Source organism: Dendrobium catenatum, unplaced genomic scaffold (genome assembly GCF_001605985.2).
Source record: "Dendrobium catenatum unplaced genomic scaffold, ASM160598v2 fragScaff_scaffold_920, whole genome shotgun sequence".
NCBI classification, from domain to species: Eukaryota; Viridiplantae; Streptophyta; class Magnoliopsida; order Asparagales; family Orchidaceae; genus Dendrobium; species Dendrobium catenatum.
Window position 1 is genome coordinate 2,532,062 of NW_021319382.1, and position 20,512 is coordinate 2,552,573.

A 20,512-nucleotide genomic window follows, 5' to 3' on the forward strand; every position below is an offset into this window, starting at 1 on the left:
GGTAGAGATGGTGTAGAAGAAGAAACGAAAGCCGACTCTAGGAGAACCAACTCCTAACAATGTGAGATACCCAATTGATTATAAGAAATAGTTCAAATTTTAGATATTTGTGAATTAATATTTGTCATATTTATGATAGCATGCCTTTGATGTGATACCATTTATGCCCATCTATTTCAATTTGTTTGTTATAGTTGATTCCAGTGATATAGATTAGTGATTCAATAGATGATAGTACAAAAAAGCAAGTGATTTAAGTCATATTTAGGGGATAAGCCTGTACAAGTAAAGTCAAAAGACCTGACGAGATAAGCATATACTCTCCATTCTAAAAGTTGAGAATCTGGACCCAACCTTGAATGAGAGAGCGGCTTCAATTTAAAAGTGGGGAATATAGACTCAACCTTAAATTGTAAAGCTGAAAGCTTATAGCCATCATTTGACTTGTTTCAAACTGTGGAACAAATAGTAAAATGGAAAATAATGCCATGTATTTCTTACGATCAGTATGAAATTTTAATCTGTTTTATCCATGTTAATATAAATGTAATGAAATTCTTAATTGTTAAGAAATATTATTATTATTTCTTATATATTCCTTATATATTTCATTGGGCCATAGAGAAGTGGTTGTATTGTAGGAAAGGGAAAGGGAAAGGAACCCGTAGGGCATTAAAGGGGTGGTTGTTCTTTTTCGGTGTACATATATTTTGGGTGTACAAAAGATCTAAAAAGAGATTTGAACGATAGCTGCGCAAACTTTTGGGTATGTAAGTAAATTTTAAAAGTTTTAATAGAGCTCTGTATTTATTTTGATTATATTTGATATTACTTAAGGTACATTACATGCTTCCTATTACTAAAAGTGTTGAGTTTGATATGCTGAAGTATTAGGAGAATCTAAATAGATTTTTTTTTCTTATATGTTATACTCCAAATTGATTGTTAAGGAGGGGGTCAAACTGGATGTGACAGATAGCTTTTATTATAAGCAAATTCTATAAACATATATGATCCTCTAGCTACCTCCAAATTCTAAAAAAAAAAGCCCCAACAAGTCTTCCAACACTTGAATAGTTGTTTCTGATTGGCCATCCACCTTTGGATAAAATGATGTACTAAAATGCAATTTAGTTCCTAATATGTTATGAATACTTTTCCACAGTTTAAAGGTGAATCTGCCATCTCCATCAAAAATAATCACTTTGGGGATTCAATGCTACCTACTAATTTCCTTCACAAATAATTTTGGCAATTTTTTAACTGGATTAGTTTGACAGATAGGTGGGAAATATGTAGACTTGTTAACCTAACAATTCTTACGCTCTTGAAAACTCTACTCATATTCATTTGTCCAATCAAATTTAACATCCTTTCTAACCATACAAGATGAAGACAATAAAAATTGTGAAAATCCTTTTACAATTTTTCTGAAACAACTAGTTAACCCAAGGAAACTTTTAACCGTAGTTAAACTGGTTGGCCTTGGCCATTCCACAATAGCTTACTTTTTTCAAGATCGACTGATATACCTTCACCACTAATTATATATCCAAGAAAAATACTTCTCAACCAAATTTCACTTTTAAAAATTTGGTAAATAATCTATTCTCTCTCAATAAATCCAAAACAACCCTTAAATGGTTGGTATGCTCCTCCACACTATTGGAATAAACCAATATTTCATCAATAAAGACTATCACAAACTGATGAAGTTAAGGTTTGAATATTCTATTCATCATATTCATAAATACAGCAAGGGCATTGGTCAACCCAAAAGATATCACTAGAAATTCCTAGTATTCATACCTTGTGCCAAAAATTGTCATTGAAATATCCTCATCCTTCACCCTTCATGGTATCCAAATCTTAAACCAATTCTTGAAAATACGAAAGCTTCTACTAACTAACTGGTCAAATAAATCATCAATCTTAGAAGTGGATATTTGTTCTTGATAGTCACCCTATTCAAATCTCTGTAATCTATACATAATCTTATTGCACCATCCTTCCTTTTAACAAATAGTACAATAGCACTCCATGAAGATGTACTGAATCTAATAAATCCTTTCTCAATCTACCCTAACTGTTGACTTTTCAGTTCAAATAATTCCTTAATAGCCATTCTATACGATGCCTTCAAAGTTAGGTTAATTCTAGGTTGTAACTCTATTGTACAAAACCTCTGTCTCACAATGCAAACCAATGAGCTCTGCACGAAAAACACCAATATATCTATTCACTATCCGAATACTGTCTGCAACACCAATTGTTTCTTTAATTACTTCTAATTTACGCAAGAGCAAGAGTATTACTTCACAATCCCTTCTCCAGCTATTCAGCGTAATAGAAGAAATCAAAGATGACGCAAATCCTTTCTAACATTGATAATAGAATTTCCTACAACCAAGAAATTTTAATTTAACTATGTGCTTCCAGCATTCAATTGTAACATAGTAATTAGTCAGCCTATCCATATGCAAAATAATGTCAAACTCAGACAGTGATAATATAATTAACTATAATCTAAATCTTCTACGGGAGATCACAATATCTACTGGACATATATATATATATATGCAATTATCCTCACACCAAAGTAATAGGATTCACAACCCAGGATTAAGAGGAATTGGTTTCACATGCAACTTACTTAAGAATATCTTAATAAAGGAAGAATCTATGTTGCACGGATACTCTTATTTACGAGGCGTGCTGTATCGGACACGTGTCGGATACGGATACGCCTCCGATACGGCACGGATATGTGTCGGATACGGCTTTGCCGTGTCCAATTAAAATATTATTTAAATTTGACTGGACACGCGTATCCGATACGCGTGTCCTATTAAAAAAATGGAACCGCAATTTACCCTATTCTTTTCAGCTTTCCGGCATTTCCGCTCAATATTCATATTCATTTATGCGGCTGAAACATTTCAAAGAGCTAGGTTTTTCATTTCCACACAAGTGTTCGTCTTCTTCGTTATAGTTGAAGGAGCAGCTCGATGATGCGAGCATAGAAGCAAACAAGATCATCCTTTGTCGACAAAGAGGCTTGATGACGCAAGCATTAAAGTCGATAGGATTATCCTTCGTCGATGGAGCGGCTCGACAACGCGAATAGTGAAGGCGACGTGAGCAGTGAAGGTTCGATTTCTTCGTTCTTCGTTTTCTTAATCATAGGCTCAGTATCGAAACTCGGTACTTAGTACTCGGTACTCGGTACCGCTTGGTACTGAACGGTACTGGAACTCAGTATTGCTCGATACCGAGCGGTACTGGAACTCGGTACCGCTCAGTATTGGAACACGGTACCGCTCGGTACTGTAACTCGGTATTACTCGGTACCGAGCGGTACTGGAACTCGGTACTGCTCGGTATTGGAACTCAGCACCGCTCGGTATTGGAACTTAATATTGCTCGGTATTGGAACTCAGTATCGCTTGGTACTATAACTCGGTATTGCTCGGTACCATTCGATATTGCTCGGTACCACTCGGTATTGCTCGGTACCACTAGGTATTGCTCGGTATAGAGGGGTACCGAATGGTACTAAGCGGGACCGAGAAGCTAAAACATACTCGGTACCACTCGGTATCTTTCCATAAAAACAACTTTAAAAATAAAAAGCACTTCAAAATTACTCTTACAAAAAAAATTTGTTCCGGGGGCGCTGCCCCCTGAAACCCCTGTAGGGGCGCTGCCCCTTGACCCCGCAACCTAACCGGGCAGGTCGAACCTCACCAGGGGGTAGCGCCCCCTTGGACCCCCGACAGAGTCGCAACATATCTACACTTTCACTTAAATTTTTTCATGTTTCAAATTCATATGTTTTAATTTGTATAGATCTTTTGTAGGATAATGAGATCTAGTGGAGTAGGAATTGATTCTGATGATGGTCCATCAGAAATTAATATTGAAGATAACAAACCTCAATGGGGTTATGTTACAAAAATAAGTAAAACATCAGAAGGCGGAGGCAATATTGCATTCAAATGCAATTTTTGTAATGCAACATACAAAGGATTATATTATAGAGTGAAAACTCATTTGTTGAAGATTAGTGGTCATGGAATCAAAGTTAGCCCGAAGATAAGCTCATCACAAATGGCTAAATTACAAAGAAAATCAGTGAAGCTGAGCAAAGGAGTAAAAAAGAGCCTCCAAAACATATTCCACTTACAAGCACTCATGCTTCATATCCTTCATCATCTTCTTCAATTAGATGTGATGACAGTACTGTAAACAAAGGGCCTTTTCAAATGGAGGGATTTGAACCAAAAAGAAGAAAACATGTTGTAGATAGTGCTTTGGAGAAAGTATTTAATTTACAAATGAGAGAACAACTAGACGGGAAAATAGCTAGAATGTTTTACTCAGCTGGACTTCTTTTCAACCTAGCAAGGATTCCAAATTACAAGAATACCTTTACATACGCATGCAATAACAATCTTGCAGGATACATGCCACCAGGATATAATGTCATTAGAATGAAGTTGTTGCAAAGAGAGATGGATAATATTGAGAAGTTGCTCGAGCCTGCTAGAGGAGTTTGGAAGGAAGGAGTTACTTTGGTTTCTGATGGGTGGACAGATCCACAAAGAAGACCACTTATTAACTTCATGGCTGTAACAGAGAGATATCCTATGTTTATCAAAGCTGTAAACTATGAAGGACAGTACAAGGATAAGTTCTTCATTTCTAATTTAATCAAAGAAGTTATCATGATGGTGGGGCCTTCAAACATCATTCAGGTCATTACTGATAATGCACCTATTTGTAGAGCTGCAGGCCTACTTGTAGAGCAAGCATATCCTCATATTTTCGGAACACCATGTGTTGTGCATATACTTAATCTTGCTTTGAAGAACATTTGTGCAGCTAAGAATACCGAGGCAAATGAAATCACCTATAATGAATGCCATTGGATCATAGTGAATGCTAGAGATTCAATTGTAATTAGGAATTTTATTATGAATCACTCGATGAGACTCTCTATGTTCAATGATTTCTCTAATTTAAAGATGCTTGCAGTTGCTAAAACTCGATTTGCCTCAGTTATAGTGATGTTGAGAAGGTTCAAAAAAATAAAAAATGCTCTTCAAGCTATGATGATCAGTGACAAATTATCATGTTATAGAGAAGATGATGTTAGAAAGGCTATGTATGTAAAAGAGAAGCTTGTAGATGATTTATGGTGGGATGAGATTGAATAGATCATAAATTTTACAGACCCAATTTATGAGATGTTGAGAGTAGCTGATACGGATAAGTCTTGTTTACATCTCATTTATGAGATGTGGGATTCAATGCTAGCCAAATTAAAAGAAATTATATATAGACATGAGAGAAAGTCACTTCATGAAGACTCAAGCTTCTGTGATGTTATTTATGCTATTTTAAAAGATAGGTGGAGCAAAAGTAATACACCTTTACATTGCTTGGCTCACTCACTAAATCCCAGGTAAATTCCAACATTTTTTCATTATGAATTCACAATTTATTGTTTTGTAATTTTATCATTTTTTTCATTATTTTATTTTAATGTTATTTGAAGATATTCAACAAAAAAATGGCTTCAAGAGGATCCTCAAAGAGTTTCTCCACAGAAAGATTTAGAAATTTCAAATATGAGGAAGACATGTTTGAAGCATTATTTTCCAAATGAGGAGGAGAGAAGAAGTGTCAATATTGAGCTTGCTAAATTTTTTGGTTATTTAGAGGACTTTGGTGACCAAGAGTCATTGCGTGATAGGTCGAGAATTGATCCGAAAATGTAGTGGATTATACAAGGAGCTTCAGCACCTCTACTTCAAACAATCGCCATAAAATTGCTTGACCAAGTTTCATCCTCATCCTGTTGTGAAAGAAATTGGAGCACATACTCATTCATCCAATCAATGAAGAGAAATAAAATTACTCCATAACGGGCTAAAGATTTAGTTTATGTGCATACAAACCTTCGGCTTCTCTCAAGGAAAACTCCAACTTATATGGAGGGAGACAACAGGATGTGGGATGTTGCTGGGGATGGATTTGAATCTCTTGAGGATATGGGAATATTAGAAATTGCTAATCTTTCACTTGATGAGCCTGAATTAGAAGCTATGATATTTATTGAAGATGATATAGAAACTCAAAGACAAACCACTGAAGAAGCTAATCCTATTATTCCTTCTATTGATTAGTTGAAATTTCATGTGCTGAACAATTTATCTTCTTGCTTTTGTTGTTGTACTAGACATTTAAATATTTAATGCTTATTTTTATTCCAATTTTTTTATCATTTCAAATATTACACTTTGATTACTTTCTTAAATTTTATGTAAAAATTTATATATTATAATGTTGTATCTGCGCCGTATCCATATCCTGTATTTTTAAGAATTGGCGTGTCCCGTATCCGTATCGTGTCGTATCCGTATCGCCGTATCCGTATCGGTGCAACATAGGGAAGAATGTGAAACACCGAAATCAATAAGCACTCTAACAGAATTATCATAAATACTAATCATACATGTCACCACTTCTAAAGACTCCTAACTACTTGAGATGTCAAAGAAAATAATTGTGCAGGTATTGCACAAAAGAAAATAATTGGTCCTTGTGGAAGGCGCTTATAAAACTCTTCAATGCCTCAAAGGAACTCCTACAAAAGTAACCTTAATAAAGAGAAATAAAAAACTCAGTCCCAAAAGCATACCAAAATATTGCTTGGTAGGATTGTTATAGATAGAAAATCTACTATTGATTACTGTAATTTACTGCGTGAATTCTAATCAGTTGGAGAAGCAAGAAACAATCAATAATCAACCAATCGACTGCTAAAACTAAATTTCGGGCAATGGCCTAAAGAATATGTAAACTAAAATAAATTAAAATTATCCTAAATGACTTAATAAAATGGGAAGATGTTACGAAGTTACACTACAACAATGAATTAGACATCAATCTGACACATGACCAAGTTCAACATGACCAAATTTAAAACAAAAATTGATCGACACTTCATCAAAGTTAAACAAGAAAGTGGGTTGATATGCATATCATGTCTAAATAAAAAAGCAATTTGTTAATATCCGAACCAAAGAACTACCAAGCTCGACATTCCTAAATATGAACTCTAGGTTAAGGATGAAAATATCTACTCTACAACTTGAGTAGTATTGGCAATTTATCCCTAAATGTCAATTTAGGAATCTATGGGATTTGCAAGCTGGCAGTGCAATGTGGTGATTTATGGGTGTTGGCAAAAATACCCCTCAGATTTTCGTGAAATTAATGCTTGCAAGCTATATAGCATATCTTTCTATTTCTGTAGATGCAGACATAGAAATATGCTTACAAACTCATATATTCTATCCTAGGAATAGTGCATCAGTATGTAAATAATATTTACTATGAAGAAATTATGTAGATAACATAGAATTTTGCTATATAAATTGGAGTGTAAGGGCATCAATGCAAAACATACATATTTTAAATCATTCATCCCCTCTTCATGATAACAAAGCTTTGGGAAGAAAGATTTCTGAGTGTTATCTCTTGGAGTCCAAAACCAAAGGCTGCTTCTAGCACTGCTTGAATAAATACGAGAAATCAACGAATTATTGCCAACTGCAATTCATATTGCATCAGAAAAAATTAGAAGGAAGGTAGGTCCAGGAATATTGGCAAGTAATCCATCTGAATTAGCATGAATTCTTATAGGACTGCAGCTTCAAGGAAAGTGGGGTGTTCAGACATTTAACCTTGAAATTCTTCCTCACAATTCCAACTTCAGTAGAATTCCGAGGCAAAGTACAAACATATTTCATTATTAATTCAACTAAGTTCTGATATGGATTTATCATACTTGATCATTGCCAAATAATTGAAGCATTACCGGAAACAATATAAGTTCTTTACAAAAATGAAAGTAAAAATGGAATTCATTAAACAAAAAAGAATGTTGACTGCGTGAAATTTCATTATCAATAGAACAGAAGTAAAGAGTCCTTAGATGCATGAGAATATAAAAACAAAACAATAATAAATTGCAAATGCAAGACAAAATATTAATGATAACATGGAAAAAATTGTATTGGGGAAAAAAGCAGATTTAACAACTAAAACAACTGAAAGTATAAAAAGCAAAAATGCACTTTCTTAGATTATGATTCTAGATAAACATAAATTTTGAACTTAGAATGAGTCCAACTTCCTAGAATAGCTGTATACCTTCCAGAAAATTGGAAGCATAGAAAGTCTTGGATGGTCTGGAAGCTCAAATCAGGTTGATAAGAAAAGATCTAAAAGGAAAAGAAATAAAATTATAAAATAGAAATTCCAACCTGTTCACCAGCATAAAGAAAGGCTACATACGGCATTCATTAATGGTTTAAAAGCATCTTCAGGTAGATAAGCCAAAGTTGTTCCACTGTCAATTATTGTTCCTCTCATGTCCCCTGTTTGGAATATATCAGTTGAAAGTTTCAGGGATGTCCCGGCAACTCCAATTGATTTCATAGTAACATGGTAATGTGACCTACAATAGTGAAATAACAAACAACTTAAATGACATTGTAATGTGCCTAAAAAGTGAATAATAAACAAGTTAAACCACACCTGCCAATAAGTAAGAGTAAATATCTATGTACTTTGGGTTTTTTAATGAGGCAACAAATATCATTTCAGGATCAGAATATCCCACATTAAACTTGTTCCTATCACAAATATATACAATAAAGGTATTGGATGACGGGGCACGTTCTTTAGATATATTTATTATGGAGATGTCCAAAAATAATGAAAGCTAAATTTGACAAATACTAGGGTGAGAACAATATTTTAATGGCCTTTGGTGCTATCTTGGACCCGAGAATGAAATTTGTTGTCGTAGAATTTACATTTCCAATGATCTATGAAAGAGATGAAAGCATACAAAACATCTCATATGTCCGCATAATACTGTTTGAGTTATACGAAGAATATGAAACATGTTTTGAAGAAGAGATAAAATGTGCAGGTGGTAAATTCAAAGCGGGAAGATCAAGTGCTGCAGGACAAGTAATAGTTCAAAAAGCACTCAAGAGTTAGGGGCAAACAAGTATAGTGGTTGGCTAGATTTTACAACTTATGTTTCGGAGAGAATAGCTAAAAAACCTATGAGGTCTGATTAAGATAAATATCTTGATGATGGTATAGAAGTTTGTCATGTAGGACGCCCCTTCGATGTTATTGCGTGGTGGAAGAACAACCAAATGAAGTATCACATTTTATCAAGAATGGTTGTTGATATCCTATCAATTCTAATTAGTACAGTTGTATCTAAATCTTCATTTAGCGCAAAAGAGAGAGTTGTTGACACCTACCATTTGAAATTGAGTATTGAGACCGTTCAAGCTCTCATATGCGAATCAAATTGGGTTCATTCACACTACAATCTAAAAGGAAGGATGAAGGTAATGATTTGCTATAGTTTTTCTATTCAAACTTTCTCATTTTGTAATACTTATAATATAATTTCATGTAAATTGCTAGCAGGAAGAGGAGGACAATGACGAAGTGGAGATAGTATTAACTCTAAGTTAGAAGCATTTTGAAAGGTAGAAGATTCCTCTACATATTCTTTCTATTAACATTTAAAACAAGAGTTCTGACTTTTATTTTTATCATTTGAAAATTGATTATTTGAAGGTGCTTGTAACCAAATCTACAGAAGCGCCAAGGCCCTCAAGCACAAAACCCCTAGGAGAGCCAAAATCCCAAGTGAAGGAAAATCTCTGCTTAAACTAACTCGCTTCTCTATTCTCTATTGAGTCGCATGAGCAAGTTGGAAATTTTCAAATTAAGCCGTTTATTAAATATAATTTTCAAATAATTATATTTTTTTACATCTCCAACAGGACTTAATTTTAACACTATTAAGTCCAACATCCATTAGTTTGGATGGTGGGACTATCTTCATTCCTCTTTAAAGAGTTGAGAGAGCAAAATATTCATTTAACATAGTTTGGGACTGCTTAGGTCCTTCTAGAGAGTTAAGAGACCATTTTGATTATTTTCTCATATGTATTTAACTGGTGAGTTTAGGTGTATACCCCCTATAACTGGTGAGTCTAGGTGTGTACCCCTGCAAAGACAAAGTCTAGCATAAGATGAGACCCACCTATAGCAATGTTATGTTGAGCTAATATTACTAGCAAAATTGACAAGATGGTGAATCCGCTTACATTGGATTCTATCAACAAAAGGGTACCCTCACATAGCACGCTCACTTATTAACCATCGAGTTAGTTGAAAACAAGATTCAATGCTGGGAGATTATCGAGTCCAGGACAAAGAATATTTTTGAAACAATTTCCTCGTATCTCTCACTCCTACACTAACTCACCAAGTCATTCTCTACTGAGGTTATTCTCCCGTTGTGGGTTCCAAAAATTTGAGCCCCGGCCTCTCTCTTGCTTTTCGAGGGAGTTTTAACGGATTAAGTTCCCGGGTAAATTTTGGAAAGGCAGATGGGTTTGTAGATAAGACACTACCCAGAGATTTTGCCCTCATTTTTCAACGGACTTTATGATCTGAGTTTTGATTTCCTATAGGCGCACCATAGTTAATTACCCCTCCCAATAATGAGAGAGAAATTTCAATTAAGGCTATTCGTCGATTAGATACATTCTATCCATAGGTACGTAGTACCGAGCGTGTAGTAGCAGCATGGATTTGTATTTGAAAACTTGATATTTAAAATTAGAAATTTCACCATCTTGCACTTAAATGAAGGAAGACTTCTCTTTACTATTGGGAAGAAAATAACTTATTGGGATATGGATTAACTTGAGTTGGAGGCGATCTTCTCAGTAAGAGAGTTCATTCAAAGTTGGATGATGGATAGCAAAGGAGTAATAATTGAAGGTGATAATCTCAATATTATCAACTTCATTAAAGATTCAATGAATAAATCAAAGTGGCAAATGGAGAATTGCTTGGCAAAGGAGTTATTCTTTATAAATGATTTTAATAAGGTGATTTTCCATCATGTTAATAGAGAATTTAACAAAGTAGCTGAATTATGTGCTACTTTGGCTTTAGAATGTATTTCTTTTGTTGATAGCTTTTCTTTTAGGAACATTCCTTCTTTGCTTAGTTTGTTAAAGAATGAATGTGATCATTTTATTACTTGTAATTAGCTCTTTTATCTAATGCAATTTGTACTTTCAAAAAAAAAAGAGTTAGATATAAAGGGCTGAAATTGTAAAACCCGAAAAATATCGATCGTAGGAGTCACACGCATTTCGATGCATCGTGATAAAATTAGGTAAAATTTTAAAGTAATCGGATTTCGACGAAAATAATTTTATAAAATAGTACATAAAATTTCTAGCAAATTGGTATAAAGGACCTATAGTGAATTTTGCTTAGTTTGGAAATTAAAAAATCATAGAAGTTTTTAAAATTTTCAAATATGACTAAAATGCCCTTCTATTTCTTCATGTACTTTTATTATTACTTGAGGGTATTTAGGACATTATGCAATTAACCATAGCTATCCACTCTTAAGGGGACCAAAATCCATGCGGTCCCCATTCGTTTCTTGCAGCCGAACCGAAGGGAGAGGGAGGCGGAGAGAGGGGCGACAGGAGCGAGGCCACGGCGGCTCCGACAACAGTTTCCGGTGGCCGGACTTGAGGAAAAGTGAAGAGCAAGGCAAGAGAAGATTAAGGTAAGCATTAGATTTAGGATTTCTCATTTCTCTTTCATGATTTTCCAAGAGAGAAAAATTAAGGGTTTTTCATTGACTTAGATTTTCTTTAGGAAATGAAAAGGAGATTTTTAGGGAAGGCAAGAGGGATAATTTTAAACATAGAAATGAGATTTTTCTCCAAACATTTTGGATTTTGAAAAATAGGGTTTCTTCCAGTGTTCTTTTTCTTTCAAAATACTTTTGTAAAAGTTAATCCTAATGACATTAGAAAACTTCTTATGAAAGTTAATTAAATTTTTATGAAACATTTCAAGTCCCAAAAATCAGGGTTTTTCCTAATCATGAAATTTTTAAGTGTTATTATTTCAAATAGACTTAGAAAGATTTTTGAAGGTGAGAATTAGGGTTTTTTGTACAAAATTTTATTTTTTGTAATTTTAATTTAAATAAATCCAAAATTTCTCGTATTTTAATTAATAATTAAGTGTCTGGCAGGTTTTCTTATGCATATATTATGAAATTAACAAAAAGAGGGTTCCCAAAAATTAGGGTTTTGAAGAAATCCGAAATTAAAAAGTAAATTTAATTAATTTTTAAATGGTAAAGGATTAATTTAGGAAATTTAAGAAAACTTATGTGCATGTTCTTATGATTTAGGGATTTAGGAAGTTTATGCAATGGAAGCATGTGACATTAAATGTTAAGTTATGTTATACTTTTTTTTTAGATATTGGAAGTGGTAGAGGAAAGATTTTGATAGGGCAAACAGCAAATTGCACATAGTGGTGAGGTAGGTAAAATGTGCTTCTTTTAAGTTCGAAAAATCCTTCTCTTTCCAAATGATAGCATATTCTTATAATATCATGTGGTTAGCCTAACTTTTAAATGCAATTGTACATTTTTTATATAACTTAGCATGGTCATAAATATCTTGTATCTTGCTCTTGAGAATAGCCTAATATAACTTTTTAAATACTTAATGCAAATGCGTCTTTCTCACATGATAATTATAGTTAGTACAAAGTTCATGTCTTCTTTCATATGTAATCATATAGCATTAGAACATACACATGAATGAAGTGTTAAAATCCCTTCTATGAATAAATCTAGAATGATTAAGTGTGTATGTTTGATGTGGAGTATTAATAGTAAAGGGGCTTTTCTGAGCCAATGGTAAAGGGGTTCTTCAGAGCCAATAGTAAAGGTGCTCCTCGGAGCAAATGGTAAAGGAATAGCCAATTAAAAGTGTACCTGATCAGTACAAAATAAAATGATACTTCCATGACGGGTGAATAAGATTATGTTACTATGTTATTACGCTATTATGTTATAAGTATAAGAAGTGTCAAATGAATTATGCTTGCAAAATGAAAAAGGGTTGCAAGTTTATACAAAGAAAAAGAACATATGGATGACTTAGAGGCATGTGTACTCTAGTTGATATATCATGGCATATTAATTGTTCATTCACTTAGAAGTATCGACATACATGTTATACTCTTTCTCTTGCTCCTAAATTTAATTGAATAGTATTTTAACTACTTGAGTTATGACTCACTCAACTTATGGAATATTTTCAGGGAAACCTGTTAAGCATTAATGATGGATAGACCACCGTATACTTATCGTCATAGGGAGACGACTGGTGACAGGTTCCTTTTTTGTATTTTTGATATTTTATATTAAATGGATGCAAGATAGCATGTGATAGATATATTTTTGACATCCATCTATGTAACAAACTCTTATGTACATGTTGATATTTTTGAATGAAAGAAGAAAAAAAATTACTTAGAATTTTTTAGTGGCTCTTTCTCTATGTTTGGATATACTTTAAATATGTTTACATTAAATTTTTTGGATTTACCGTCTGACTATCGTTCCCGACTCGCCTATACGAGCTTACCGAGCCGGGGGATAACAGAAATAGTGAAGTGGGCCTTTGAAAGGATTGAAAACTGCTTTGTTGATGTAGTGAATGAGACAAAGTGTTGAGTATAGCGAAGGACTCACGTGAAAGATAAGTTAAACGTGTGAGTAAAACAGGCAACAATTATATGGAGGAAGAGTGGATTCTGAGGAATTTTCACAGTAAAGACGAATTGAGTTTAATGAGCTCTCACGCAAGTAGGTGAAGATCTGGTTAGGCTTCATGTGAGCAGTAGATTTTAGGTGTATAAGTGCTGGAGAAAACTTAGTGAACTGAAAACAAAATGAAGATTTCTCTTTGATTTTAGAGTTTGGTTCACACGGCAGAGAAGGAGATCGGCGTCTTGGAAGGCTGTAGCGGAAATTCCAAGGCAGAAGGTTGAAAACGTGATCTACATCTAGCTAAGCTAAGTGGACGAATGGGTTTTTGGAGGCTGATATGAGGTGCGGTTGTGGGTTCGGTTGTGAGTTATCAGCAGTTGGGCTCAATTGGGTGGAGGAATCAAAGACGGGAGGCAAGTCTGGGTTTACCGAGGAAATAAGGAGGTCAAAGGAAGCAGGGACTTCGAACAGATCAGAGGAGACGAGTAGTTGGTAGTCGTTTGGGCGGGATTGACAGAGAGCAGGTATCAGTCTTGGAGATTGAAGGAGGAAGCTTATGACATGGGGTTGATTCGGCTTGTAGAAATCGGGAGTCCTTTGTGGTCGGACGAGTGGAGGAAGTGTTGGGCTGCAGATTTCGGACGGAAGTTCTCAAGTCGAAGGGGGCGTAGTCAAAAGCTTTGTACATGAAATAGAGTTCGCTTCCGACTTCTTGGCTTGCGTTGTTTTTTTTTTTAATCACCGTGGGAGCCCTATCCGCTTGGAAGAAAGCCATGAGGGAAGCAAAATAACAGTGTTAAATTTCATTTTAGAGACAAATCCGTGCATTGGAAGCCATCTGCGGCAAAGGGCCGGAAGAAACAAAACAAGGTAATGCATTAAGTTAGATTTGAATCCTTTCCTTGTTAAACTTTTTTTTTTTTTGAAATTTATCAAATTAATCTCCATATTAGTGATACATCATCAGATGTATTAATTTCGAATGATGGAACAACATTAATCAAGTGAAAAGTAGCCTCAGTTTGCATAATTCTTCATTTTGCGCTCATCTCCCCTTGTTTAACATGTCGAATTCTCCATATAATCTTAATTGGACAAATTGATAGTGTATTTAGAGTATTATCAAAGTTCAGTCTCAACGGCGCAACTCGTTTCACGATAGGACGTCATTTGGGCAACGTCGCAAGCTAATTTCCTCGAAATATGCGATATTGCATCGGAACTAAGTCGATTTGTTTGCGCAACTTTAATTGAACAAATTTGCAGTGCATTTAAAATATTAATGATGTTCCGGACGCAATAGCAAAGTCCATTCATCAATCGGACGTCATTTGGGTACTGTCGAGCGTCATTTTTCAAAAAAATTGTGTTTCGCCTTGGGATGCATGTCTACCCCCTCGCACGTTCTTAACTTGTCAAATTGAATGTCATTTTTAGTTATTTAGGATTTTCTGAATGTAATGATGAAGTCCGTTTCACAATCAAACTTTGTTTGAGCAACGTCAAGACCAATTTCCTTGATATGCTCATTTTCGCCTTGGAATGCGTGACACCACTCCGGATGATCCCAATTAAATAAATAAAATGTGGTTTCTGACTGTTGATGATGTTCCGAATGCAACGGCATGATCCGTTCATCAATTTGAAGTCATTTGTGTACCGGCATTTGTAATTTTGAGTGTCGTTCATCCCTTCGTACCGATCTCCTCTGATTTGAATGTGAGGGGCTCTGACTTAGAAGAGTTTGATATTTGCAACGGCATGGTCTATTTGAAAATTGAAGGTCGTTTGACCCTTCAAGTGATGCGCCGCACTAACGCGTGCGTTGCTCAAATCGCCAGTTTTGCTCCTTTTGTGCGTGGCTCAGTATATAGGGGTCAACACCCGCCAAGTTCAGCTTTTCCTAAACCATGCAAATCTAAATAGACAAGCACCTTTAATTTATTTAAACTAGTCCTTTAATTATTATGCTTTCATTTAATGGTTGAGTTACTTGTTAAGTTAGTGGCTAAGCTCTTTACTTATTCATTGATGACTAAGGTATTTAATTATTCATTGATGACCGAGTTATATAATTTCATTGTAAAAACCCTCTTCTTTCTTCTTACTCATACCCAAAGGGTGTTACAACCTACAATCCTAAGCAGGAAAATCAGACAGTAAAGGTGATGGTTGAGCTCTTACTCATACCAAGCAATTGAAGGTTCATTCGTGTCTCCTACCCACTAAAAACTTTTTCGAACATGAAAAGCTTTAGAGAAAGCCTACGGTAAGTGAACCTTCCAACTATAAGAAAACACCACATTCTCCTTTGTAAGCAAAGAGCTTCCGCTCTATTTTAAAAGAAAAGGAGAGCTTTGACCACAGTTGATGGGACAACTACCAAAGCCAACGAGTCCCGCCGGTGGTAGCTACACTTCCTATAGTTCAAAGTTTCAAACCAAAGCACCTGTCACCTCTCATGCAAGCTAATACAACATGGAGAAGCTATACTTCTATCAAATACCTTAGGTTAAGTGGTTGGAGGAAGGAAATGTACAACTGCTATTGGATTTTGAAATCAAAATCCAAAAGGCTTTATTTCAATCACATCTCCTAATGTCCTGAATGGGGATCATGTGTAACACTGTGTAGGTCCTATTTGTCCAACCAACCAAAAAGTGCCAACCAGGCAAGTCCCAGCATCTTTGTTATTTACATGCATTTCTATAATTTAAAAAATTTGTTATATTTAAATTAGATTAATTTGTGTTTTATTTATCAATAAATTTAGTTTTAGTACTAATTTGATTAAAAAATGACTTAATTTAAATACAATACGCTTTTAAATTTTTCTAAGTGATTTATTAAACTTGTATGCACATATCCATGCTATGTACTTGTCTCATTCTTGTTCAATTTACAATATAAGCTTGTGCTGTATTGAGCATGATGCAATGATTTTAGTTATACAAGTCGGTATATATGGTTGGGTTGTGATGTGATCAAAGATGGGATATTATTGTATTGTTGCTGACATATGTTTCCAAAAGACCCTATAATAGTGAGACTTAGAAGGAAAGGTGGTTAGGGACTTTCACTCTCTTTTTGATCTACTAGTTCTGCTTAATAGTACATTTATTAATTTTAATTGATTACTCTGTAATGATCTATAAATAGTAAAGCTCCTGGGATATATGGGATGACAACTAAAGTCTACGGATTGCATCATAGTCACTTATGGGTTAGGTTTATTTAAACTTCAAAAAATAAAGCTTATCTATTAAATGATTCAAGAGAAATGGTTGAGCATATGGATTAGTCAAGCTGAATATAAATAAGCGACACATCAGCCTTTAGCCTTGATGATATATCTATCATATCATAACATTTGTGAGTCAATAAGTAGTCAAGGATTCACCTTATGAAAAATAATTCAGCTAAAAGAACACACATGCTTCTTTCTCCATCTAGCAAGCTCTAGAATGAGTCTGCCTATCCTATCCTTATTAGTTTGACTACCCTCACTTTCATATGCAACTAGGTGGATTAGTAGCATTCCAAACTAGACAATGTAAGTTCCACATTATATAATTATTAGTGTGATAGGCCCGCACAAGTAAAGGCGAAAGACCCGACGAGGTAAGGCTAAACTCTCAATTATAGAAGTTGGGAAATTTGACTCAACCTTGAATGAGAGAACATCTTACATTCTAAAAATTGGGAAGTTAGACCGAAGCTTGAATTGGAAAGCTGAAAATGTGCAAAAAGTTATAATCATTATATGACTTGTTTAAAGGTGTTGAACAGTTTTGACAAGATGAATAATACTGTTAACCATTTTTTAGGCTCAATATGACATTTCAATATGTGTTTTAATTATGTTAGCATTGTTAAGCATTTATTAATTATTTATTATTATTTCTTATAAATTACTTGTGTATTTCATTGAGCCTAGCTCATTAGCAGTGGTTGTACTGCATGAAATGGAAAGGAACCCTTGAGATAGTAAAAAGAGGTGATCATTCTTGTGGTGTACATATGTTTAGGGTGTACAAAGAGATCTAAAACGAGATTTGAATGCTAGATATACGACTTTTAGGTATGTGAGTAAATTTTAAAAGTTTTAGTAGACCTCTGTATTTACTTCAATTATAATTGATGTTCATTACGGGACATAATATGTTTCTCATTATTAATTATGGAATTAAATAGGTTGGCAAGTTAGGAGAGTCTAAATAAATTTCTTTTATTCAATCTATTCTGAAAGTAGTGGCTCGGAATCATAAATAATTTTGAAAAGAGAGGCTACACTCGATTGAGGGATATGTTTACTGACATCAGAAAGTATGGCGAGTGCCCCTTGTGGCTTGGAGAGGGCATATGGGGTGGCCTAACCAGAGCTTAGGCCACCACCCTTGAGTTCACTAAAAAGAGAGAGCATAATAAACAAAATAGAGCATCGAATTATGGGGGTTTAGGAAGCTCTCTTCACACTAGTAGTTTCGTGCCTTGCACTGAGCATAGACGACGACTAATAAATAATTCATCTTATTACACATATTTTTATTGTTTTAACAATGTTTCTTAAGAGAAGAGGCACTTGGTCGAGAGCCTACACTGTTAGAGATGCATGCACGAACACACCAAAGCCAAGTTGATCACTAGTGGGTTGATTACAAGGCAAAAAAATAGCTCATATGAGTATCATATATTCAATAGTGCTCATAAATAATATGCAAATTTAAATAGATTTTTATGAACTTCATCTCTCGTAGGATGATTTTATACGAATTCGGGAGAGTTAGTCTTATCCTGCTGAGGGGGTCATCTTCATGATCGAAACAGTACTCCGAGTATCACATGTGGTCACAGATTGTTGGAGGACGGCAAAAGGGGAGGGTGTATGAATTAGGTTCCCAGTCACATACATATAAGACAAACCCATTCAGCTCAACATCATTTGGTGATAGTGGAGTTGAGTAGACCGTCAGCCAAAGAGTGGCTACTCTCACCAAGAAGATATAAGAGATGAGACATATACAGGCAAACATACTGACGCAATAGTCTGATATGCTGACGTAACAATCTGAGATACAGGCAGAGCTACGATCATACACAAGCCAAAATCAAAAGAATACTGGTCAACAGCCTGAGCCTGAGTCTGAGAGAAGCAAAGAGACTGGAGATTATTAGAATAGATTTTTACATCTATTTGAAATGATATCAGCATTTTGTTGAAGTTGTTAATGATGTTTGGAGAACTTATTTTGAATGTGTGTAAGGATGCATTGTTGTGAGATTTATGTTTGTTAATTGAACAGTTTATGTTTACAAATATCATATTTGAATATTTGTCACATTTATGTTTTGAACCGTTTCGTCTATGTTATTATTAGCATTATTCTATCATATTTGTAATAAAATGTATCTTATGGATATGGAAAATGTTTAATCCTGCACCATATCTTAAACTGTGGAAAAGTCAGGTAGGACAAATTTTAAGGACCAACTTCTCATAAAAGTTGAGGGTTTTACCAGACATATTTTGTTAAACCACTCAAGCGGATGTCCAGCACCATAAGTAACAATAACATTATTTGATTAAGCAATCAAAACTGAGGAATAACACAAAAGCCACAATTTCCGCTTTTTAACTGTAAAGGAGGATAAACTATTAAGATATGAGATTTTATAATGTTAACAATCTAACAACAGATCCAAAAGCAAGAACCAGTAGGTTTTTGCTCATACCTGTAAAAAGTTTGGTAGTAAGGAAATAACAATAAAAACAAAAGAGCAAATTCGAATTCCATGTTACAAGACAAGACAAGACAAGACATATATGTCATTAAATTGAATCAAATTAGTGCATAACCCACTTAATGAGAAACGTTATATACAAAATTGTTGAATTAATCATGTCAAAGGATCATGAAACCCAAAGCTCATCATATTTATATTTTTTTTTTTTTTCTATGAAAGTAGGATTTCATAGTTAAGTAACTGTTACAAACGAGGATTTGAGAGGAATAAGAGGAAAAAGCTTGATTTTATTGCATACAACTATTTCAATTTATAGATCTATACAAGATGCCTTAACAAAGAAATAAATAACTTCAAATTGATACATAATTACCTCAATATGATCCTTCCTAATTCAGCTACTCTTCTTTGGAAAGAAATCATCGGGAGAGTAATTCCAGGCGGGATTGAGAGAGCTTCCCACGGATCATGCTTTGTGGCCGTGGGATTTCTTTTAGGTTGAACGGCTATGATTGTAGCACTCCCCCTCAAGCTGGGGAATATGGATTTGTCATTCCCAGCTTATCAGTCATTCTGAGAAAAACTGAGTTGTCCAACCATTTGGTAAGAATATCTGCAAGTTGATCTTTTGATGATACATGATTAATACCTATTAAACCATTGTCTAATTTTTCTTTAATGAAATGTATGTCCACTTCTATATGCTTGGTCCTGTCGTGTTGGACTGGATTGTGGGCTATGCTGATTGCTGACTTGTTGTCACAATGTAGCTTCATAGGATTATTCCACTTGATCTTTAGATCTTCTAGAATCATCTTGATCCATAGTAACTCACATATTCCCAAAGTCATAGCTCTATATTCTGATTCCACACTAGATCTTGCCACCACATTTTGTTTCTTGCTTCTCCATATAATTAGGTTCCCTCCGAGAAATGTACAATATCCAAAGGTAGATCTTTTATCTACTGGTGATCCCGCATAATCAGCATTCGTGTATGCTTCTAAAGTTATTTCATGATCTCTTCTAAAGATAATCCCTTTCCCT

At 34.6% G+C, this 20,512-nt stretch overlaps 1 protein-coding gene across 7 annotated transcripts in view; it reads right to left on the bottom strand.

Moving 5' to 3' along the window:
* Nucleotides 1-20,512, bottom strand: part of LOC110113285 (aspartic proteinase-like protein 2) — a 77,898-nt gene that overhangs the window by 49,421 nt on the left and 7,965 nt on the right. For 3 of the 7 annotated variants that reach the window (XR_003701649.1, XM_028697366.1, XM_028697368.1), the window contains exons 5-7: nt 8,368-8,530; nt 8,224-8,294; nt 7,478-7,580 (exon numbers count right to left, since the gene is read on the bottom strand). Coding sequence is in view for 6 of the 7 variants with exons in the window: in XM_028697366.1 (XP_028553199.1) it covers nt 7,478-7,580; nt 8,224-8,294; nt 8,368-8,530 (337 nt within the window). In the remaining variant the exon portion in view is untranslated. The other 4 variants (XM_028697367.1, XM_028697369.1, XM_028697370.1 and 1 more) reach the window with 2 other exon arrangements.